The sequence below is a fragment of the Mandrillus leucophaeus genome, unplaced genomic scaffold (genome assembly GCF_000951045.1).
Source record: "Mandrillus leucophaeus isolate KB7577 unplaced genomic scaffold, Mleu.le_1.0 Scaffold77, whole genome shotgun sequence".
NCBI lineage: Eukaryota > Metazoa > Chordata > Mammalia > Primates > Cercopithecidae > Mandrillus > Mandrillus leucophaeus.
The window spans coordinates 2,119,505-2,144,545 of NW_012108363.1; the positions used below are offsets into that span (position 1 = coordinate 2,119,505).

General features: G+C 35.4%; 1 protein-coding gene across 3 annotated transcripts in view; it reads left to right on the forward strand.

Annotated features, from left to right (window-relative positions):
* GABRB2 (gamma-aminobutyric acid (GABA) A receptor, beta 2) overlaps positions 1-25,041 on the forward strand; it is a 264,185-nt gene that overhangs the window by 204,212 nt on the left and 34,932 nt on the right. For 2 of the 3 annotated variants that reach the window (XM_011966667.1, XM_011966666.1), the window contains exons 7-9: positions 9,853-9,990; positions 11,713-11,865; positions 15,173-15,417. In XM_011966667.1, coding sequence (XP_011822057.1) covers positions 9,853-9,990; positions 11,713-11,865; positions 15,173-15,417 — 536 coding nt within the window. Of the gene's footprint in view, positions 1-9,852; positions 9,991-11,712; positions 11,866-15,172; positions 15,418-19,819; positions 19,934-25,041 lie in introns of all 3 variants that reach the window. The other variant, XM_011966665.1, reaches the window with a different exon arrangement.

Consider the following 25,041-nt stretch of genomic DNA (forward strand, 5'->3'; position numbering starts at 1 on the left):
AGACTAATAACTCTTTTAGACCCAAAATTTATCTTCAGGAGCATTCTGCCTGCAATTCCTTAAATAAGCAAGTCTTCAGCTGACCCCTATCCCAGTGAAGATGTGCAAAAGAATGGGTTAAGATGGAGAGATGCAGACCAGTTCCTACATCATTCAGATAGGACTTTACTTTCTCTGTTACCTCTTATTAGAAAGCAGATATGTTGGTGTAACAGTTGATGACACTTTATTGCACATTTGTGCATATCACCTGGACCATTCAATTGGCCTTGTTAATTTAAACATCTTCCATTATCACTTTTGAGTTAACCAACTCTTCTGTGTGACTGTTTTCACCAGGGAACATTATTCCATTTGAGCTGTAGGTATCAGCTCCCTCTGGAGACAATTGTGGCAGAGTGGTTTCCAAAATCTGTCAGGCCAGAGAAAATCATTATCAGAGGGTCATGGCCATTCAAACGAAGCTTTTGTTCAACTTAGGAATGAAAATACGAATTAAAAGTCAGCAACATCAAGAAGTTTCCCTCAACACAGAGGCCTTTACTCCAACTTGGTAGCTACTTTTTATAAACGGGTACTGGCAGCATTGCCTTTCTTTTAATGACTCTGATACTCTAAGACAAATACATGGGAATTCCATATCCCAAGCCACTAATGATGCTTAGGATTGCAATCCGACTACCTTGCAATTCAGCGAATGACATCTGCTCATCACTGCATTCTCAGAGGGGGATCTGAGGAGCCACAAGTAAACGGATTAGCATGTTGACAGTTCAGTTCAGCAAACTTGGGTGAGTGCCACTCTGAGTTAAGACCTGTATTAAGAAGGAAAAGAGCTACAGAGAAGGACTGGACATGGTTCTTCACCTTCTTGAAAGATAGTCTAGAGGGGGAAGACTATCCAACAAACATCCACAAATCCTCTAATGCAAAACTGCCTGTGAGAACCACACTCACAGAAATTCCACTAGAGTGCTGTGGAAATATCAGAGGAGTAAAGATAGAACAATTGCAACTTAAGGAAAACAAGATAGTGTCTTGGGAAAGTTGGAAGTTGAAATCTGTCTTTAAAGGGTGCAGACAGTTGATGTGAAAGGGGAAGATATTTTAAGTAACTGAAATAACTTGAACCAGTACCTTGAGGTCAAAGGATTTCTGAGGATTGCTGAAGAGTATGAGCAAAAGATGAGAGGTTTGGAAAAAGAATAAGAATAATAGAAAATGAGGCTGCAGGTAGAAGCTACAGTGATGAAATTTTGAATGGCTGAAGAATTTGCATTGAAGTTGAATTGAAGTGGGAAATTCTCACTTCCCCAACTGGGATATCCAACAAGGAATTTTCTGGGTTTTGTTGTTGTTGTTGTTGTTGTTGTTGTTGTTGTTTTAATTCTGTTTTAGCTTCTAAAGCATAGAAATTTATCATAAACTTTTTTTATCTTTTAAAATTTTTATTGAGCTATAAGATACAAAGTGCACAAATATTAAGTATACTGATCAACTTTTTTTTTCTTTTTTTTAAATTATATTTTACGTTCTGTGATACATGTGCAGAACATGCAGGTTTGTTACATAGGTATACACATGCCATGGTGGTTTGCTGCACCCATCCACCCATCATCTACATTAGGTATTTCTCATAATGCTATCCCTCTGCTAGCCCCCAATCCCCCAACAGGCCCCCATGTGTGATGTTCCCTTCCCTGAGTCCATGTGTTCTCATTGTTCAACTCCCACTTATGAGTGAGAACATGTGGTGTTTGGTTTTCTGTTCCTGTGTTAGTTTGCTCAGAATGATGGTTTCCAGCTTCATGCATATCCCTGCAAAGAACATGAACTCACCGTTTTTATGGCTGCGTAGTATTCCATGGTGTATATGTGCCACATTTTTCTTATCCAGTCTATCCATTGATGGGCATTTGGATTGGTTCCAAGTATTTGCTATTGTGCACAGTGCTGCAATAAGCATATGTGTGCATGGATCTTTATAGTAGAATGATTGATAGTCTTTTGGGTATATACGCAGTAATGGGATTGCTGGATCAAATGGTATTTCTGTTTCTAGATCCTTGAAGAATAGCCAGACTGTCTCCCACAATGGTTGATCCAATTTACACTCCCACCAACAGTGTAAAAGCATTCCTGTTTCTCTACAGCCTCACCAGCATCTGTTATTTCCCATCAAATTAAAAAAAAAAAATAGTAGCAGCGTATGTAGTATAAATATTGGAGGAAGGCAGAAACCCTAAGAGGTTGCTGACAAGTCTATTGAAGAATATGAATAAAAGATGCAGAAATCCAATGCCAGAATGTAGTATTCTTAGCCTAATGAGGCAAAATATTTAAATAAAACTGGCGTGAATACAAATTTGCAGAAAAATTTTGGACCTAGCCCCATCTCTGTATTTTCTGCTATTGATGAGTGTAGGTCATAGACTATTTAAGGAAACCATGCCCCTGAATAGAGACAGCATCAGCAACGTTTCCTTCTATTCCTTGTAAAGGAGATCGGACTAGGAAAAAATATTTTAATGTTGGAGTTTATGAAAACTTTTGTTCAGAAAAAATCCTTGTTCTTCTTTGGATATGGCTAGATCCAAGATTTTTCTTGCCTGACACTTACCACATGGTAAATGACTTACACTCGGTAAAAATCTCCCAATCTCCTGCTACGCTAAGGATGGTCCATGGACAAATAGCATCAGCATCACCTGGGAGTTTATTAGAATTTCACTATCTGGGGTTTCACTTATTAAATCAGAATCTGCATTTTCACAGGATTTTCAAGTGATTTCTGTGCACATCAGCTTAAGAAGCATTGGCCTACTCTTTATGCCAAAGGTTTTCTGACTTGTCAATGTTACTTCAGGACTTCGAGTTCATGCATATGGATAAATAAAGGTTAGATGAAGGGGAAGGATCCTGAGAGCGATAACACTTCAGTTCTCTGTAGAGATGGAACCTTATAAAGAGCTTAAGGCAGTGCCTGGTACATAGGGCTCTATAGTTGGTAGCTGCTATATATTATCACTGTTGTGGCTATTTTGTTTATTATTGTTAACTGGTTTCTTTTACCTGGGTCAGTAGATTAATGGCTTAGTCTCTCTAAACATAAGTAAGAAAATGTAAGAAACACTTTATGGAGCCAAATTTGTAGAAACAGCTCCCATCACCCTGCTCCCGTACAAAGACAGCAAATACACAGTTTGGCATTGGAATCTGAATGAAGATATGGTCTTTAAAGCCCACAATCTGACATTTTACTGGCTTATTAACGATTTCCTATTCTCCTACATCATAAGACTTGAATTTAAAAAATTGTACTTACACAAAAAAAAATAGGTCATCTTTGATGAAGGTTGAATGCTGGGCCATGACTTACTTGATGGTGTCCTTACTAAGACGCCACTAGATAATCAAGCCTGACCTACCCTATGCCGATAATTTTGAGCTACTTGAGGTCTAGAAATGATTTGACAGCAAAAAATGTGTGTCTAGCAGTTCATCTAAAGAGCAGAGTGAAGAATAAGATGCAATTAAGGAGTCAGAGCAATCACTCAGAGTATCTTCGGAACACTTTCGATATTGAGTTGAAAGAGTTCTGGCTGACAAGTGTGTGTCTGTCTCTGCCTCTCGAAATATCCCAGTGACTCTAATTGGCATCGACTGCGCTCAGTCCTGTACCTTTGCAGAGCACACAGGCCTTTGCATGGAGTGGATTTCATTCTAATGGTGGACTGACAGACTTCTAATTATGGTCACTCAAGCTAGTCACGAGAAGAATGCTTGCCTTCTGGCTGAACATTCGATCATGCTGCTTCCCTGAAATATTTGTCTCTCTTGCTTCATGAAAAGATAATTCTATCTCTATGTTATGGCCACTTTTTTCTCTCCTGGAAACATTTTTGGAGGGAAAAATGGTTAACCCACTACAAATCAGAATCTGTCTCTGAGGAACTGTGGGTCTTCTCCAGTGCTTACCTAGCTTTCGAGGGGACACAAATAAAGAGCACTGTGTATGACTTCCCTAAAATGTGTGAATAATTGCAGTCCAGTATTTTATGGAATGATTATACCAGGGAGGGTATTTTTCTATGCTAAAAAATGTATATGGTTAAATAAATTTGGGATATTCCAGGAGTAAGTAAAATTAAGCAGATTACTTATTGCAGGTTTTCCTGAACTACTGTTTTAAATGTTTTATGACTTTATAATAGGGAGCCAAAATGGGTAGTTACTCCCAAATATATTGATTGTGTAACCCTTTTCCATGAAGCACATTACAGGTTAGTGTTTCTGAGAACAGAAATCAAGTTTTACTAATAGTTATTTACAGACTAATAATAGTAACTATACAACATTTTAGATACAAATGGAGGGTATGTGCTAAATTATTTTATGATGAAGTATTTTATTCAAAAAGTGCTGTGATGTACACATGAAATGCTGTGATGTACACATTAAATTTATGCACCTTTTAAGATGGTTCTTAAAAGATTGAAACCACCATGATTAGTGTGAACTATTGCAATAACATTGACCCATAGTTCTCATTGATTGCCAATTGGTTATGATGACAAAATTAACAGATTAAAGCAACTGCTATGTGACAGTTGCTATACTGGATACAATCCTAGAATATTTACCAATCCAAATGAGAAACAAATTTAAATAAGTAATGAGAGAACAATAAGTCACCTTAATTTCTCACTAGAAAAAATAAATAGTGGCATTAATTCACCTCTTCTAAATGTTCTCATTGGTTCCTGCTGTTTAATATCTTGGCACAGGTTCATATTTTTTGCACAGTAAAACAATTCTAAAATGAAATATTGACTTAGTAGATAACAAAATAGATATGTAGATTGACAGTAAACAGAGAAAAAAACTTTTTAAAATGCTATGTTATATGATCAGGTAATGTCACAATTGTGAGATCGTATTTAGTTATTATGTAAATGCTTTAAAATGGTATTTCTATTTCTTAGATCCCATATCATACATATTTTTCATCAATGTTTGAAAGAGAACGTATCTATCATTCGTATCATATGTATATATATTTTATGGATTTTGATATTTGTCCTTCCTGATCAGAGGCTTGTAACATTTCATATAACTTGAATTTCTTCAGGTGAATGCCAGTGAATTTGTATTTTAGTTTATTTATAAGCCCTCTGAATTATTATGTGTCTTATGTTTTTTATCATAATACAAACTTATTTAATGGCTCAGTTTCTGGAATCCCATTAATAAAATATAAATGATGAGTTTAATTTGCAGTACATTAATGAAGTACTTCAGTGCATTACCTTCTGATATCTTTTTAAAGAAATCTAAATTTTTTTTTTAACTCATCATTATTATGAAACCTGTAAAAGTCAGGTCAGATGTATTTGCATATGTTTTCTTTTAGTTTTTAATCACTTTGAGAGACTGCTAAATATTCCTCCAGAGAATATCCAAAGAAAAGAAGAAAACGAGGTCTGCTTTAAACGAATTCTGCGTAGTATATCGAGTTGTCTTTTAACTTGACCATCTTGGAACTGTCATGGAACTCATTGCTCTTTCATCTTCAGAAACCAATGATGCAATAGCAACATTTGCTTTCCACTTGCAATCTTCTATTCTCAGTTAGCCTAAAATGAAGTCAAGAGGATTGGATTTTCTAAGACTAGCAGTAGCCAGAAGTAAATACAGTGTGCTGCTTATTGTGTCAGATTCCAAAACCCAAAACATCAAAATAACTTTGAAACTTCTTATTAGCAATTTCCAAAACGTTGGAGGGTTCTATAAGTGTGGTTGAACAGCTATGTTTTCCATTGTGCAAATTGTGTGTATTCATTTAATAACCACAAAATGGGACACGAAATATGTTTTGCATTCATTTTTAATAATTCCAATTTGAATAACTATCAACTGAAATATTCATTATTATCTGCTGGTGCTGTTCTAAGCATTTTACATCTTTTTCTTTTTTTTTCTTCCTGACAGCTCTGTGAAGTGACTATTATTATTATATTAGGTGTCACAATTTACAAGTTAGGAAACAGAAGACAAAGAGATGTGCAGTAACTTAGGAAGAACTAATACATAGGGAGAAATATATAATGAAGAACCTTGAATTATTCTTAAGAGTTCTCTTTATTAGGTGTTTCTTTACTCACTCAGAAAATGTTTATTTAGTGCTAACTGTGTGCCGGCACTATGCTAAGAGCAAGAGGCAGAAATAAAAATGCAATGCATGATCCTCTACAATATATAAACATCTAGAGAAACCATTTACATAAAGGAACAGAAACTCAAATTCACATGTGCATTAAGTAATTGCTTTATTAATTTAATAATGTTTACTGAGTGCCTGCTCCACACAAGGTATTGCCTAGCAAATACTGTCATTTTGCCAAAAGTTTGCAGTTCTTAATAATGTTTCTGCTGTTGGAAAACTAATCAGCGTCTCTTATATAACCTGGTTGAAATGCTATAGACATTCGCATTCCTCTGCCTACAGATAAGCTTCTGTTATAATATTTATAGCAATGGATAAAAGAAGGTAAATACTGAGGAAGATTAGGAGGAAAGAAACCTGGAGAACCACATATACTCTATTAGTTTAGACCTAGTTCTTTATGTAAGAAATACTGAGTGTTTCATTTTTCTTTTCTCTTCTTTGGAAGATGGCTGCATTTGTTTGTACAAAAATGGACATTTCTTGAACATAGCATGTATTTTTTATGGCCTATGGGTGGGGCAGGGAATGCAGTGGAAAAAATGCTTTCCTTGAGGTCCGTCACATAGATGTGGCATCAAGTCCTTAGTCTATCACTTGCCAGATGTGTGATTTTTAGCAAGGTCCTTAATCTCTGAATCTCAGTTTTCTCAACGATGAGTTAACGACAAAAGTAACTAACTTGCAGGATCAGGGCTCATTATTTCAAATAATGTATATAAATACTGTTCACCTATAAAATGATTGTTGTGAAGATTAAATGAGATAATGAAAGTGAAGTGCTTAATCGACTTCCTAGTAAAATGAATAACAACACTCAATAAATAACTGCATTTATTTTAATTGCTATCATTATCTTTTTCATTTGCTAGACAAGTGGTTCTCAGTGTTTTTATGTGTCATCTACAATAGAATTATCTGGAATGCTTATCAAAAAGAAAATCAGATACCACGCCAATTCCTGATTAGCTAAATAAGAATCTCTACTGGTTTCTTGGGCATCTTAAACCCAGTGTCCTTGAAGTAGAGGCTTTAGCTCTTTGTAGAAAGGGATGGCGTCTAGTTAACAAAGTGCCTAGCATATACCACCAACTAACGCAATAAATGGCAGTTGCTATTTTGCAACATGCTGCTGGTTACTATCTTGGAAAACCATGGAGAATCTTGGTTAGGAGCAACTTCATGGGACATGATTACCATCTTTTTTCATAAACACCTTTTTTCATGTTTATATAATAAAAAAATTTACAGTGCATTTCTCAGTACTTGGTTTGATTTTAGGAGCTGTAGTCCTTTTGTTGTTTTAAACTGGTTTATCAAAGGTAGGATTGTCATTGTCTCTGAACTATTTCATAACTGAGAGGTATGGATAAAGAACTGATAAGAAATTGGATTACACTTGACATGGAGCCTCAGACTGAGTATTTTGTCACCACATTAGGAAACTTGAAATCATAGGAAAAGTACAGTTATCCTATGGGATAGGCATCTCACTTCTCAGGATTGGGTAGAGAATTTTAGAGGGAAGTGAGGGGCTCTTTTCTGAGAATTTGCCTACTATTCAATTCACTTAATACCTGGAATGTATGTTGAAATCATGAGTCTGAAATTTACTTTTATTTATTTATTTATATATATTTTTAGAGACAGCGTCTCACTCTGTCACCCAGGCCGGAGTGCAGTGGTGCCATTATAGCTCACTGCAACCTCAAATGCCTGAACTTAATCCTCCCACCTCAGTCTCCCAAGTAGGTAGGACTATAGACATGCACTACTATGCCTGGCCAATTTTTTATCATTTTTTTCACAGAAACAGAGTCTCACTATGTTGCCCAGGATGGTTTGAGCTCCTGGCCTCAAGTGATCCTACTACGCTGGCCTCCCAAAGTGCTGGGATTACAGGCATGAGCCACTGTGCCTTGCCCTGAAATTTACTTTTAAATGAAAGTTACATAAAAAAGACTTTCTACCAAAGCAAATGGCTCTTCATTAGATCATACTAATAAAATATTGCTGGTGTATAATCAATTAAAACTCTACAATTTGGATTTCAATATAGTTTGTGGTGTTTGCAAGTAAAGAAGCCTTTTGAAAGTCGTTAACTATATCCAGAGGCCTTCGGTTGTGGTATTAGAATTTCAAATGCTCTATAACTCTTCCAAAAAACTGTAGTTCTGCATCAGATAAAGTGGCTACTCTTATGAAAAAAAGGGAACTGTAGATTTCTAGAAGAGCTAAACCATACAGCTTGAGCTGTGCTGTTTGATGTAGATTCTGCAATTGAAGGTATCCTAGTTCTTTGAAAAAAAAAAAAAACCATTTTTTTCTACCTTATTTTAAAGATTGAACTCCCTCTCTTTGGAGGAAGGAGAGGTGGTTTGTTGAAAATCATCTGGGGCTAAGAGTCAAAGATTGGTATTCTTGACGTCCCTGTCACACTGACTAGTCATATGTCAAAAGGCAAAGAATTTAAGCAGTCTTTTAAATTTGTTGGGTTGTTTTTGGAAATGGCAGAGCAATATCCATCTTGCCTGTCTCCCAGACTTGTAAAAATCAACTATCCAGATGCAAAAGTTCTTTGAAAAGATGAATGTGATATCTCTTCACATGAAATGTGGTATATGCTTTTTATTTGGGGTTTTTTTGGAGGGTGGGTGAATTTATAAGATATTATTAATATTCACTGGATTTTGTGGCATACATCCCTGTATAGCACTGTTTACAATCTAATATGTGCTTATTCATTGCTGTTACATGTTTTCTTACTAGCTAGGATTATATGTATGCTCATTTCTTAAGATTGTACTCCACCCTGTGAATTGAGAGTATCATTAATAACAGAGAATATGTCTTTGTTATACAGAATCTCATCCCCAGCAACTGTGCCCTGATATGCGTAGTAGGTGTTTAATAAATAGTTGTGGAATGAATGGAAGCATGCCTCCAAAATGCACTGTGCATGTCCAATGTACACTATGCAGTTATATCTACTCCTCAAAGCGATTGAAGTTAATGTTGTTTTGAACTTTTCTGTGGAAGATTTTCTTTGAAATTAAATATGTTACAAAGTCAAATTTCAAAATCAACTACATGAATATTGAACAGATGATTCTTCGTAATCACTTCTGGCTTGAAATTCAAATGTAATTCATATGCTTTATATTGGGGGAGAATTTGTTAATATTCAGCATTATACTAATAGTTTAAATTATTGTTCTCTTATTTTATCTTCTCATAAAGTAAAACTAGGGTTATGTGATGATGTTATATGATAATGTGGTAATGTTTGACAGAATGGGATTCATAATCAGATAAACCTGGGTTTAAGTCCCAACTATACCACTTCCTAGTTGCAAGAGAGTCTATACTGTTAATTTCTCTAAGCTTTTGTAAGTCTAATATAGGCCTCATTATACCACCCTAATGAGATCGTCATGAGGATAAAATACAGTAATAGACTTGAAATGTTTGTATGATACCAAACACATAACAGCCTTTAGCTATATCTTTATATTATTTATATAGTTCATCTTCTAAACAGGTTTCTTTTTTCTGTTTTGTCTGTTTTTTTGTTTTGTTTTGTTTTCTGTATTTGTGTGTGTGCGTGTGTATGTTTCCTTTCACAGATGGATACACAACTGATGACATTGAATTTTACTGGCGTGGCGATGATAATGCAGTAACAGGAGTAACGAAAATTGAACTTCCACAGTTCTCTATTGTAGATTACAAACTTATCACCAAGAAGGTTGTTTTTTCCACAGGTTTGTATCATGGAAAAGTGTTAAGGGAAAATAATCTTCACCATGTTTTGTTAAACGTGTTCACTTATATTAGAGTTATGTCCCAGGGAAGCACAACGACTTTAGAAGACAAATCCACTGAAAACCCTCAGTTTCCCATGAAGCGTATTGCTCCACTAGGGACCCATAGTATGACTTTCCAGAAGCCACCCCAGCAGAGCTGAGAGGATCATCTCAGTGTATTTCATTTGCTACAGAAGCAACTAATTTTTAGAAAGAATACAGGAAGAGAAAGAGGAAGACCTGACTCAGAGCTCTTCCCCAACATTATAACATTATGCTTCCCACAGAATTGATCATAATCCCTTGAATCACTGGGAGAGCCAAATTGTGGTTCATTCAAGTCTGATCACATGAAATTCTCCAAAGACAATGGGAGGAATTAATGTTTTCTTCAAAGGATTTCTTTGCACAGTTTTACCTCCTTTGTGAACAGAAAGCTGTTTCAGGTGTTAAGATTATCCCGAGGCCTTTGCCATCTTTATCCTTCCAGTATGGAGATTTTAGATGGTCATACTTGATTTCATCAGCAAAATTTTTGCATTTTTGTAGCAATAAAGCTGAGGAAAGTAATCATTTGGTAGACACTCATTTAGGCAAAAATATTAAACCCACAGAGGTATGCTTCTTTATATTTTTCTTATTGAAATAAACCCCACAGGCACAGAAATAACTAATACTGTAATGGCTCTTCTGCTAAGAAGTCAGATACTTTGTGTGCCTGCAAACCACTTCAGGCAAAAGCTGTGTGACTTATTAAAAATACAAAGTTGCCTTTAACTTTAAAACAACAACAAGAAATAGAAACTTTTCCTAAGTTTGAGGTCTGCTGAATTCCTAAAAATCTATGAAAATGAGTTCCTACTTAGAATATTCTTACTATCATATTCAGACACTTAGCCTAGCCCTCCAAAAACTAAACAAGGCTTTCTTCCAAACAATGAGAATATCCTCTCCCTGGCTACTTATCATGTGAACTTCCTATAGTCTAAGACTGTGCTCTGTTAGTTATCTTGTTTTATTAAAGGGTAATTCCCCAGGTCATCACCATCAAAGGACCCAGATTTAGGAAGCTGATTCTTTAGTTGTATCTCCCATAAATATTGTTCAAAAGCAATGATTCTCCACCTTTTGGTGGGTCAGGTGTACTTTTAGAACTCCAATGGAAGCAATGAAACTATTATAAAAGAAAAGAATGCATATACGTGAAAACCTACAAAAACCCACATTCCCTGAAACATCACCACTGATCACAGACTTAAACTGCAATCTGTGGCTTGAGAAGAGTTTTCTTTTACTATGACCAGAACATGCAGCCTCACTCTCATGTAAGACTATCTTAAAGGATGAACTTACTAAGAAACAATTGAAAGCGTGAAGAAAAAGACTGTCTCAAATTGCCCTAACAATTACAGAGGAGGACCATGTTTGATTCACTCTATGAGGCTGAGTAGGGAAGAGCTGGAATTCTTTTAATTACTGATGAGTACAGGATGCTTTCCACACTAAGTAACTCCTGGTAATTAGAAACTCAGGGCTCTCAGACTACTTTTGCAGAAGAAAGTGTCCTTCACCAAGAGCTAAATCTGAATTGAGAGACGATGTACTGTTTATGGACCGTTAAAGAAAAGTATCTTATAAATATTGATTGATAATGATGATGTTCTAAAATTGCCTTTCTAGGTTCCTATCCCAGGTTATCCCTCAGCTTTAAGCTTAAGAGAAACATTGGCTACTTTATCCTGCAAACATACATGCCTTCCATCCTGATTACCATCCTCTCCTGGGTCTCCTTCTGGATTAACTACGATGCTTCAGCTGCAAGGGTGGCATTAGGTAGGTCATTTTATTACTGCTTGTGGACTTTGACTCTGTGTGTACATGTCTGCGTTTGCATGCACGCGTTTTCCTTATCCTGAAATTTGTGATGCATGATGAACTGAACCTCTCACACTGCAAGAGTTTAGCTATGAGACTTTGGGTGATCTGATTCAGCATTAAATTAATTAAACATGAAGTAAAGCTCTTTCAGGTCATTATTAGTTAACCGTATAGCTGTTGATAATGAGATTAGTCCCATCAGTTTGATATTTTTATTGAAACATATTTCATGTAATGTTGCTTGCATAATTGTTCAATTTGTGTCTGTGCTTCTTTACCTAAGAAGAGTTCCCTTCCACCTTTTTTTCCTGCATGAAAGACGAGACAATGTGGTGTGTAGCAAATGGATAAACAGAAAGAATTCTAAAGTCTTATTAACATTTCAGAGTAGCATGGCTAAGGCAGGAGACAACAAAGTAAGAATATTGAGAAGTAATCTGTGGCATCTCTCATCTTATGCTTGATTTTTTTTTTCTAACAAATACAAGAGGAGAATAAATTACATTTCATAAACATTTTTGTTATTAACTTCAGATAAAGTAAATTAATGGCCTTTTACACAATCTTGTTTATTGTGGATTCTGACTATTCCCTTTAAAATGTTGAATTGTTCACTTTTACCATGAGACCTCAATTCAATCATTACTTTCTTAGAAGAGCCACTCATTTATTATTCAACAAATAATTGTTAAATACCTAACATATGCTAATTGTACTAAGCACTGGAGATACATCAGTCTTCTGAAAGTTATATCTAGCAGTAAAAGATATACAATAAATTTAATAACCACATAAATTATACAATATGGTAAATCTATAGAAGGATATAAAGCAAGGGGGCATGGGTTTGCTAGGAGTTCAGTTTAGAATAATTAGGGCCGACTTCACTCAGAAGTTGTCATTGGAACTAAGACTTGAAGATTAAGAGCAATGTGGATATCTGGGTGATAATATTCCAGATGACTGCAAAGGCCCTGGGTGGGAGCAATCCAAGAGTGTCAGCAGGAGGCTTATGAGGCCAGGTGAGTTCAGGGGAAGTAGCAAAGACGATGTTAGTGAAAGGGGCCTAAAAGATCACAAAAGGGCTGTCACAAAGGGATGGTAGGCCACGGCAAAGTTTTGCTTTTATTTTGAATGAAATAGCCATTGAATGAGCATAAAAGTGGCATGATTTGATTTCTGTTTTAAAGGGATCACTTCAGCTATGGTGTTAAAATTAAATTATGTGGCTCAACGATGGAAGGAAGGAGAAGGAATGACCTCTCAGGCTGAGTCAAGCATCTGTGATATATACACTTGCAGTGCCATAGACCTCCCCTGTGTTGAGACTAACCACAGTTATAACTTATGTTTACTTAGTTGTGTGATGTCCTTTTCCCCTTCAGCAATGAAAGATCCATGGAAGAAAGGTCCATATCTAGTTTTATATCTGCAGTGTCTTGCATGGGGAATGGTGCTCAGTAAACAGTTGCGGAATGAAAGAATGAATAAAATTTGCAAATATCCCATTTTTCCAAAGTTGAAACCTGCCTTTTTTGTATCTATTACAGGAAGAATAAATAATTTATTAAGTTTTTAGAAGACATTTTTAAAATGTCTTTATGTGAGCAATTTTTTACTAGGTTCAGAAATACTTTAAAAATGAGATTTAGATAAATAGTAAAATCAGCAATGTCAGTTTTATTATATACATATGATACAGGATCATCCGTAGTTGAAATGATGAAGAGAAAATTGAAACTGGAAAATGTCTCAAAATGATGGCTATACAGAAGACATGAGAAATGTAAGATACCTGTATCTAAAGCAAGACCAAGGTTTTATGGGTGTGCTCTGAATCAAATGCTCAGATTTATTTTTTCTGTAGCTGTTCCTTGGTGGAGTATAAAAATAAAATGGAAACTATGACATTATTACTAGTGAGATAAAATTAAATCAGAAAACTATGTCCCCCAAAAATCATAGGAATGAAATTTAACTTTCGCACGTGTTATTGGATAGTGTTTAAGGGCCTGGATTCCTGAGTCAGAAAGATTCTCATTCCAGTGGCAACTCTACGACTTTCCATTTGTGTGATCTTGACCTCTGATCTTTGTCTATTTTCACGTCACCATTTTGCTACAAAGCTGGACTTTATCATACTCAGGACCTTGGACTTTCAGTGCATTTACCTTCCAATTACAGCTTAGAGGGAAACTACTTCCCACTGTCAGAGATACCAACTCAACAGGATGAACAATTACAGTCTGACCCAGTGTCACATTTTCCATAAGGAGTCCTGGAATGCATCTGTGTTATTTATCTGGGCATTATATACCTAATTGTCCGGTCCATATACCTGAGGACTATGATTCCTGCTTCTCTGTTACCCTCCACTTCTAATTCCCAAATGTTTATAATCATTTATTTATATTGCCTGTATAATGTATTCTTTAATTTCAATACCCTTGTTGTTATTTTAATTGACTTCACTTTCATTATTCAGTTGAATTAGTCTGAAAACCTCTTAACTGGCATTCTTTACTCCTGCCATGCCTGCTTCTCCCCATCCTCCACACTGCCACCACAGTGATTGTTCTAAAAGCAAATTGCCCCCTTGCTTGAAGCTGGCCCCTGCTCCACATTGCCTTTAATTGTAAGTTCAAACTCCCCCATTAGGCTCTCTGTATGGCTCATAACCTCCACTCTTCTCACGATTCTTCCCATCCTGTCCTGCACTGTACCCACAATGATTTTCCTGAGATCATGGTAATGGGCTGTGTACTCTCCCCGAAATCCAACCTTGATATAAAAGCTCTCTCTACCAGCAGTCCCCGTAAGTCAAACATGACTTTTGACCCCCAGTTCTGGGTTGCCTGAGTGACTTCCACTCATTCTTCAGAAATCAACTTAAAAGTCTCTATTTCCTAACCTTGTCCCTGCCACATCAGAAATTTGACCTAGAGTCCTCTCCATATTCTCAACTCTCACCTTACACATGTGCCCATCATAGCATTTAATTCATTTAAACCCCCACTAGATATATAACTATGAATACAAAGATTTAATTAAAAGAAGTGATCAAAATGTTCAGTGATCACTGTAAGTTAATTTGTTCCTATCTCCATACCCTATCACATGGCTGGCATAAAATAATAAGGGCCTAATAAATAGGCTGTGGCATATATGAATGAGAAAATTAATATAGATCACCTTTCCAGCTATTATGAAAGAAGAAAGGAGATAGGAACATTATTACTCTAACTCTCCCATTTTTTTTCAGGAATCACAACTGTCCTCACAATGACCACAATCAACACCCACCTCCGGGAAACTCTCCCTAAAATCCCCTATGTGAAGGCCATTGACATGTACCTGATGGGGTGCTTTGTTTTCGTTTTCATGGCCCTTCTGGAATATGCTTTAGTCAACTACATCTTCTTTGGGAGGGGGCCCCAACGCCAAAAGAAAGCAGCTGAGAAGGCTGCCAGTGCCAACAATGAGAAGATGCGCCTGGACGTCAACAAGGTAAATTCAAAGGGCACGCCCTCCTTGCTTCTTAAACTCATGGAAGAATGCTAGCAATACAGGTTGATGACTTTGTTGAGCAAATGAGGAAACCAAGCCCAGGGAAGAGAATGGGTAATTTTCCCCAAATCTCACAAACAATGAATTATGGAAGCACAATTACAGACCAAACTCATGACACAAGATTGGGATGCCCTTTTCATTAACAGGAGGAGTGCTCAAAGATGAGAAGACCTTTATGATTTTTTCCCACATATGAGTATAGTACCTGTAATTATTTATGCTTTCTTCAAATTTATTCACCTAATTTATTTAAAAAGGAAATTTAATGTCACTTCAGTCAGTATTACTTACTGGACAATAGCTTTATATATATATATAACAAATTTAAAAAACTATATCATTAACTTCTAATTTATACTAGATGAAGTCTCCGATCCTTAAATCTGCATTCTCTTTTACTTAAAGGAAAGCTAAGCAAGTATAGAGATGTGTTACAGACCAACCAAGCAACAAACTGAGACTCTCTCTTGGAAGTAATCAGAAGAATATAAGAAGAGTAGGGGGGAAAAGACAAATAATTTTCTCCTTAAATGATAATGCCTTGCACATATACCACTTACCATTGCAGCATTTGACTATATGAGGCCAACATCTTGCTTAAGTCAGACATGGTCAAATAATTCCCACAAAACTGTAAACCCTGTTTATTTGTTAAGTCAGTATTTTTCAATCATGGGTGCCAATGGAATGACCTGCACAGATTGAAAAAAAAAAATACTGAAGCCTTGGTCCCTTCCCCAGAAATTCTGATTTGATTTTCTTGGAGAAACCATGGGCATCATAATTTTTAAAAGTTCCCTAGGTTATTCTAATCTGCATCCAAATTTGAGAATCACCACTTTAAGGTTTTTGATGGTAGTCCCCGTAGAGCCAGCTCTCTTTACTCTCTATATTAAACTTTACCTGGCTTCCTGTTATAGCACTTTCTGCACTAACAGAGTACTTTTATATGTCTTTTCCCAGAAACCACATTTAGATGTTTAGCAAAAGCCAAAGAAAAGTCTGATTTTCGTATCTGTCCTAAATACTGTTTATAAAGTAGTGTGTAATATTGGACCAATAAATAGTTCATCATGATGGGACTAGGAAAACATTAATCCTTTTAAAACATCTGGAATTATTAATTATAACAAAAACTGATTATTTCTTTGATGTTTTGATATTTCTAACTTCAATTTAATTCCAAGGACAGCAAAGCATAAATAATCTCTACCATTAAGTTGTATTTGGAGCAAACCATATGGAAGCTTCTAACTCAGTAATGTTTTTCACATATCCATAGGTCCAATATTTGGTTTTAGACTATTGTCTAATCCAAGGCATTTCTTGCTTAGAAGATGATATTTGCAACATTGCAAATTTTAAGTATGGCCCTTGGAAGCAAAACACCATAAGGGTCTAGGAAATTGTCAAATTCTTTCCCATACCCAAGGTTTGACTTACTGGAATCTACCAATAGATTCCAACTTACCATTGTGGTTCTCTCAGGTTGTCAAATGAAAGAGTATTTTCTAAACCTATTTTCTGATTTTCCTGACATGGTAGTCTTAGAGAAGAAAAGAGAATAAATAAATAAATGAATAAATAAATAAATAAATAACACTATCTCATAGAACTTCAGTTTGAAATGAGTCTAAATCAATTGCATAATGCAAGTCTAACTTAATAACATCTGATCTCTTCACTTTCATCTACCCTATTTTTTATACCAGTTTGCATTTAAACGATAAAGTTAAGACCTGGAGAGAGAAGGTTTAATACAAACTGAACCTGCAGAGCTTCAGATAGTTCTAAAATGGAAATAGAGAAAAGTTCACCAGGCAGTTACCCCATAGTGGTGAAAAGCCTATCCTCTTGGCTGAAGGTAGACCCGACCATTCAAGTGATGGAATAGGAGAGAACAAAAAAGATACCAGAGATTATTTCGTATTTTTTAATGGTTCTCAAAACAGCAGCATTTTCTTCTCCCACAGGACATTAGGCATTGTCTGGAGACATCTTTAGTTGTAAAAACTAGGGGATGAGGTTTACTACTGGTATCTAGTGTGTAGAGGCCCAGGTTGCTGCTACACATTCTGCAGTACACGGGATAGCTTCCCCATAACTTCTTGTTTTCAGACATAAGAAACTGAGGTACTGAAAAAAAATAATATCCTTGTCTTCTAAATATTCTTTAGCAAAGTTGTTTCTCCATTTTCTTTGAGCAGCATGTGTGAGAATCAAGACATCAGGAGTCATGATTTAGAACAATGGTTCTGAACAAATATTTTAGAGTCTTTCAAGTTCAATATTTACCTTCCCATTTAACGACTGTGTGACAGTAGACAAAAAATTTGGCCTCTCTGGCCCTTTAGTTTTCTCATCTGTAAAATGGGGTTAATTCCTCTCATAAAGTTATTTATGAACACAATTGTGATAATGTGGAAAGAGGATAATATAGTCCTCAGTACATGGTAGGCACTCAGTAAGTGATAAATATTAATAAAATATTAAAATACAGTAAGTGGTAAGCATTATTACTTTTTAAAATAAAATGTGCAGTCCCCGTATTGGTGATGCTTGCGTATGTGTTCTACATGCTCTACCATGTGGAATGCAGTAACCTGCCTAAAACAGGGTATTGTTTAGAGGCGAAAGTTTTGTGTTAGAAGTTTTAAAGTCAAATCAAGAAAATCATTTTTCAAGGGGTATTAGCTGTAATATCTATAGTAAATCAACTGCATCAAACTTTATTAATTATTTCTCAGAGCAGAAAACCTACAACACATTTTGATTAGATTAAAACAAAATGCTGACCATCAAGCTTTCCGGACTCTCACTGTTTCTTTGTTCACCCAGCATGCAATGTTAGAGGAGGTCCACGTTGCTCCTGATTATGTGGTGCTGTCTTTTGTGTCAGCATCATGAATAATACCACCCCATTTCTTATCAAGAATGTCCCTTCTTTTCAACTGTAATTCTATAGTTATTTTTTTTTCCAAGATCAAGCACTTATAATCAGCTAAGTGTTGTTGGCTGCTCTGGGAAAATCGGAGTGGGATTAAATTTTTCACCTTCCTCTGGTGATTTCCTAAAGGTGGAAGGAGTGTGTCAGATTTTTGAAAGTGATTTTTGAACACATGCTCTGTCCTGAGGTCAGGCAGGGTTGAAAACGGGAAGCCTGCCTAGGTGGGAGCCCAGTGTTGATTCAGCAGATACTGCCGCATTTTTTTTCAGCCTCTTTTCTGTATTAGCTTCCCTTACGTTTTTGTTTTAATAAGTGAATTTGCAGCTCTTAAAATAATTTCCATCCTGTCATTTCATCGACGTAAAAGCCTATGTGCCTAAAGAAGGTGAAATAGACAAGGTCGCATAGCAAGCATTTAAAAGTTCTGATCTGGATTTTTCTATCCTTCTCCAGTGTATATACAAGTGTGCTGGCAAATAAAAAATAAATAAATAAAAAACAAACAAACAAAAACTGAAAAGTTAATTCCATGTTAGTTTATATATTCCAACTCAGTTGATTTCACCTGAAAAATCCCAGCTACCTGCACATGAAAGTTTATAAGCAAGTGTCACTTTCACAGTTGTCTTCATTCGACAAGTAGTACTGTACCAAGATTTTAAAAATAAAATTTAAACCAACATGAGATCTACTGAATATTTTTTCCAAAGTGTCCTTTGAAGTAGTTTAAACATGATCTTTATTCTAATGCTAGGAGAGTCTTTCCTATGTTCTCTTGCATTCTTCTAGTGGTGTGTGTGTGCATGTGTGTGTGTGTGTGCGTGTGTCCTAATGGAATTTGCTTTTGATTGATTTCACCCACTGTTCCTGCCCATAGCTTTAGGTTTCAACTCCCCTTACTTTTCTTTTAAGCTTTATATTGTTTCCTTGTTTATTTTTCTGCCAAATACTAAAAACATGTATATTTGAGAATCAAGTTATTCTTACCTTTTTACCACCATGGTACTTACACATATCAAATGCACCTGCAGCCAACAGTTTTCTAACTAAAGCTGCACCACAGAGATCTCCATTTAAGAGTGTTCTTTATTCTGCATTCGTGGGTGCTGTGACTCTTTGTGTTGTCTTTATCCATTGTGCGTAATCTTTTCTAATGCAAAGCCACTAAGATACTTTCAATCAATTTACTTCTACTGCTTGGAATTTGATGTTTTTTTTAAAAAACAAAACATTTTTTAAAAACTTACTCAGATTCTCATTCTCTGTTAGCCTTGATCTAAAGGATTTCTAAAGACCAGTAGCATTTATCTATATCCAATTTACTTTAACCATCAGGCCTAATCTAGTAGCATCAATCGACTTAATTAGCACATTCTCTACTTTGTCTTCCAGATTTTTTATAAAGATATTAAACAAAATGGGACCCAATATCGATCCTTGTGGGACCCTACTGGAAACCTCTCCCCAACTAGACGGACTACCAATTACGATTTCTCTCTGTATACGGTTAGATAGCCAGTTTTTAATCCATTTATTTGTATTTCTGTTGGGGCCAATTTGTTTAGCTGTTCCCTTAAAAAAATGTGTGGGGTCTTTGCGGATAACCTATGAACATGTGTCCACAGAGTCTTGGGGATAAGTTAAAATTTTTTCAGGAGACCTTTGTGGGGCTTTCCTAGGTTTAGTTTTTCAGTATAGCTTTGGTGAACCTAAGCTTTGGTGTTTCGCTCAGGAATTATTGTTGTGTTAGGGAAAGAAATTAAATGGATCGTATTTTGAGAATTCTTTTCATTTGTCCTGAGAGGATAAGAGTATCATTATTTCTTAGTTTTGTTGTTGTGCTTGGTTTTTTTCAGATGCTTTGGATTGAGTAGGTGGAGACTTAATCATTCCTTTTGTTGGTTAGCTCAGAATTCAGAAATTTGTCTACATTGCTAACTTGTGTCTAAGAATGTTACGCTTGCATCAAGTCCTTGTTGATTTCTTGTTATTTATTTTACAAATAGGTATTGTATTGGCAGACTCATCATTACTATAATGACAGATAAAAGCCAATAATTGACATTGTTGTTTACCAAAACTCTTGACTTAAATGAACTCTAAAGAAAGCCTGTTTTTGACTCATAGTTTAGTTTCTGAATCCTCATGTGTTGGTGATCTTAATTGGCAAGTTGTCATTCATATTGCTTTCCAAATTGAAGGAGGAAAAAGATAATTGTCACCATTCCACACTATCATCTACTACTTGTTCAACTCCAGTGTTTAGCAAATGATATTGGATATTCGTGAATCTGTTCTATGAGGACTTGATGCCAGAAGTGCTTCCATTATTATATATTCTAAGTATAAGGCTCTCCTTTAATTTTGTGGCTTTGACTCCAGAATCTTTAATACATCATTGTTGTTGCCTTTGGGGTAGGGGACAAAATGGATAAGCTACTGAATTGCTTCTTTGTTCTGGATTTTGTCACTTTCTGACTTCATTACTTGTGTTATATAGTAGCAAAGTCTAGTAAATAGTAATAATTACATTACAGAAGAGATGTTTGAAATTTTGTTAATCACTATTTTTTGTTCCAATCCCCTAAACATTCCATCACCTACTATGTCTGTGCTCTCAGACTATCTCATTTATGTTGTTGCTGCTGTCCTTATTTTTTAACTTTAGTTACTCTTGTTGAAATTAAAGTAGACTGATTTGATTGGGCATTATTCTGGGTCAATTGTTAATTATGTAGAAGAAAATATGTATGAAAGTTGGATTTATGATGAAAATGATTGAAGAAGGCTGTATTTCTGAAAACCAAAATCAAACACACTACATGATTGTTGTAAAGACTGCATAAAACCACATGAAAATTCAGGATATCCTCAGATGATGAGGATATTTTGAAAATTTGCTCATTGGCGCATTAAATTGTTCAGTTGATGGCTTGAAAGAGTTAATACTCTCTTATCCTATGATTCGAACACTAATTTGTTAAGACTTCTTCCTCTATCTCATAAAGTGTCATATTAACAAAAATGTTCAATGAAAATGAATTTTATAAATTGAAATATGAATTCTAATGTCTTTTGTTTTTATACTTTTTTATGTTGGGTATGTCTTTCTGCTGTCCTTTGAGTCTTCTTTTAGGTTCACACTATGAAATAAGGTCTAGTATTTGAAAGTTCAAATAACGAGCTTTCTAGTAAACTTGTAACCTGTAAGAGCATCAAGATATATGTCACAATTGCAAAAGGTACTGGGAAGAATAGTGGATTTTATGGTTATATGTACTGGGTTTATATTCAGGCATTGTCATTTATAAGCTGTGTGACATTAGACATGTTTAACCTTTCCAAGCTTTAATTCCTCAATTGAAAACTAAAAATCTAATTTCTGTCTTATAGAGCTGCTGAGAAGAATAAGTGAAATAATTATACTAACAGCCTTATGTAGTACCAGGCAAAGGACATTCAAATAATAGTTGTAATTATTCTGGAGATGGTGGCAGGGATTGTGTATCTTTCTTAGATTTTATTTAGTTCTATAGCTATTTTTCTGATTATAAAACAAATTCATGGTAGTTCTTAAATTTACACAAAAGATAGTGAAAATCACCTGCACACTCCCACACAGATATAATCATTATCAACATTGCCTTTTATTCACATTTAATGACATATTTTTATATAAAAATCATATTCTAATCTTCTATATACAGTTATTTCCTAATTACCTTTTCATATCTTTAAGTATAAGTATACACCATTTCTAATAGCTATAAGATATGTAATTGAATGGTGTGCCATAATTTATTTAACATATATTCAATGAGCACCTATTGTTTGATGTTTGCATTGTTTCTAAGTGGTTTTCCATTATAAACAACTATAAAATCAACATCACATTGCTGACAGGTTTACACACCATTGTTCCTGATATATTTCTTAAAATTGATTTGCTAAGTTCAAAGATATATGACTCTAAAGTGGTGATATATATTGTCTGCTTGTTCCCTAGGAAGGTTCTATAGTAGTTTACATACCTAATAGCCATCTGAGAGTGTGGTAGTACACACACACACATACAAACACATACACACAGTGTATATGCACACAATTACCTTGCACTCCCATAAATGAGGAAGAAACAGAAAACATGTTTAACTTGGTCCAATTGTGATAAATGCTGGAAAAGAGGAGAGAGAGAAGAATCCAAAGTCCCGTGTGTAGTATCTATCCTCTCTTTCCAAAAGCCACAAATAATAAAATGGCAATAGAAAAACAAAATAAAAACTATCAATACCCATCTCAAACTGAGGCTCTGCAAAGATGCAGAGATGCATAAGCAGGTCCAGTAATTAGTGCAAGCAGAATCAAAAGAAATCTATCTAAATTTTAATTGAACATATGGAAAACCCAGAAGCAATGTCTCCATCAAGACGAAGCATCTAAACAAAGAAACAGTGTGACAACTAAGTGAGAAAACTACCACATGGGGAAGACAAGGAGAAGACCTCAATATGCAAAAGACAGATAATGACCTTTATATTTTTAAAAAGTATATTCTGGCCGGGCGCAGTGGCTCAGGCCTGTAATCCCATCACTTTGGGAGGCTGAGGCGGGCGGATCACTTGAGGTCAGGAGTTCTAGACCAGGCTGGCCAACATGGTGAAAACATGTCTCTGCTAATGATACAAAAAATTAGCTGGGTGTGATGGTGGGCACCTGTAATCCCAGCTACTAGGGAGGCTGAGGCAGAAGAATGCTTGAACCTGGGGGCTGGAGGTTGCAGTGAGCTGAAATCACGCCACTGCACTCCAACCTGGACAACAGAGCAAGATAATATCTCAAAAAAAAAAAAAAAGAGTGTATTTCAAGATACTAAAAATGTGTTTAAAAGTATCTCAAAAGTATATTTAAAAAGTATATTTCAAGATAAATGAAAACATCCTGTAACAAAATATTTTCTCACCAAAATTGAAAGAACATGTGAAACAAAAATCAAAAATAAAATAATAAACAAGAAGAGATTAAAAGAGGGAAAACGAAAGCAAAGCAATCCTTATAGAAACTAACAAATCAATCTAAAACAGTAAGAAAGATAATCAGTTGGGCCAAAAAATCAAGGCAGTAACACAAAGTTCAGGTTGTAGTAAATCATGCCAAATGCAGAGGAAAAGGTTTTATAGATAAAAATCTCTCAGAAGAAGCATAATAAATATACAGAACAGGTACTGTGGATCAACCATGCAGAACCTTAATGTTAGCGAAGAATGGAAAACATGGAATAGAAAAAAATATTTAAGTCTAATGTCAGAATCTAATTATAAAAATGCTGATAATAATAAACACTTCTTCACTGGGCACAGTGATTCACACCTGGAGATCCCAGCACTTTGGGAGACTGAGGCAGGCAGATCACTTGATCCTAGGAGTTCAAGACCAGCCTGGGCAACGTGGTGAAATCCTGTCTAGAAAAAATAGAGAAATTATCTGGGTATGGTGGCACATGCCTGTAGTCCCAGCTACAAGGGAGGCAGAGGCAGGAGAATTGTTTGAGCCTCGAAGGTGGAGGTTGCAGTGGGCCAAGACTGCACCACTGCTCTCCAGCCTGGGTGAAAGAGGGAGACTCTATCTCGAAATATTAATAATAATAACAATAATAAACTCTTCTTGAATACCTACTACGTGCTTAGACAATTTACATATATTACGTCAGTCTTTATTATTACCCCATATTGTTATCATTATATTCTTATGAGTAGTGAGCTGAGACCCGCAGAACATGATTAATTTTCTTAATATCAGGTAGCTAAGCAGTGGTTGAACAGAAAATATGACTACAGAACCTACATACTTAACTACTATGCTGTACATTCTGTGTTTGTACATATATGTAATGAAAGTAATTAATCTCACTAATTACCAGGTTGTTCCCTGGAAAAGTTTTGCTGTACCTATTAGCACCATTTGAAATTAATTAATAATTGTATTTATTAATTTATTTACAGGTATGTATAACAAGTTTAAAAGGATGTAATGGGTTCCAAGATTAAAAATTATACAACGTATTTAACTACTTATTATATTCCTCTGAAATTACTGAACTTCCAGTAAGAAAAAGTGAATGCCCTACAAGGAGAAAAGAAAGTTAGCTTTTAATATACTCCACAGAAGTATTAAATATTGTTAGACAATGGAAAATGTCTTAAAAGTTTCTGAAGGGGAGAAAGTATAACCTAAGTTATTACTATTGATTCATAATGACAAATGAAAGATACTTTATCCTCAATTTGCAAGGCATTAAGGAATAGCATCTATGAGTCCTTATTTGTGGGAAATAATATTGTAATATAACAATCTAGACTCAAGTAAAAGGTAGTCAAAATTAGGAACTTTGGAACAGGAAAGACCGGTATGCTAGCATTTAGAACTAAAGATAATGTGTAGAACCTGCACGTTATGCACATGTACCCTAGAACTTAAAGTATAATACTAATAATAATAATAATAATAAGATAACGTGTAGAACTAAAGCTATACACGTCCAGGAGTTAAGGTTTCCAAATAAAACCGAATTGAAATATTTTAAAAACTAGATACTAAATATGTGTAAAAACAGTGAA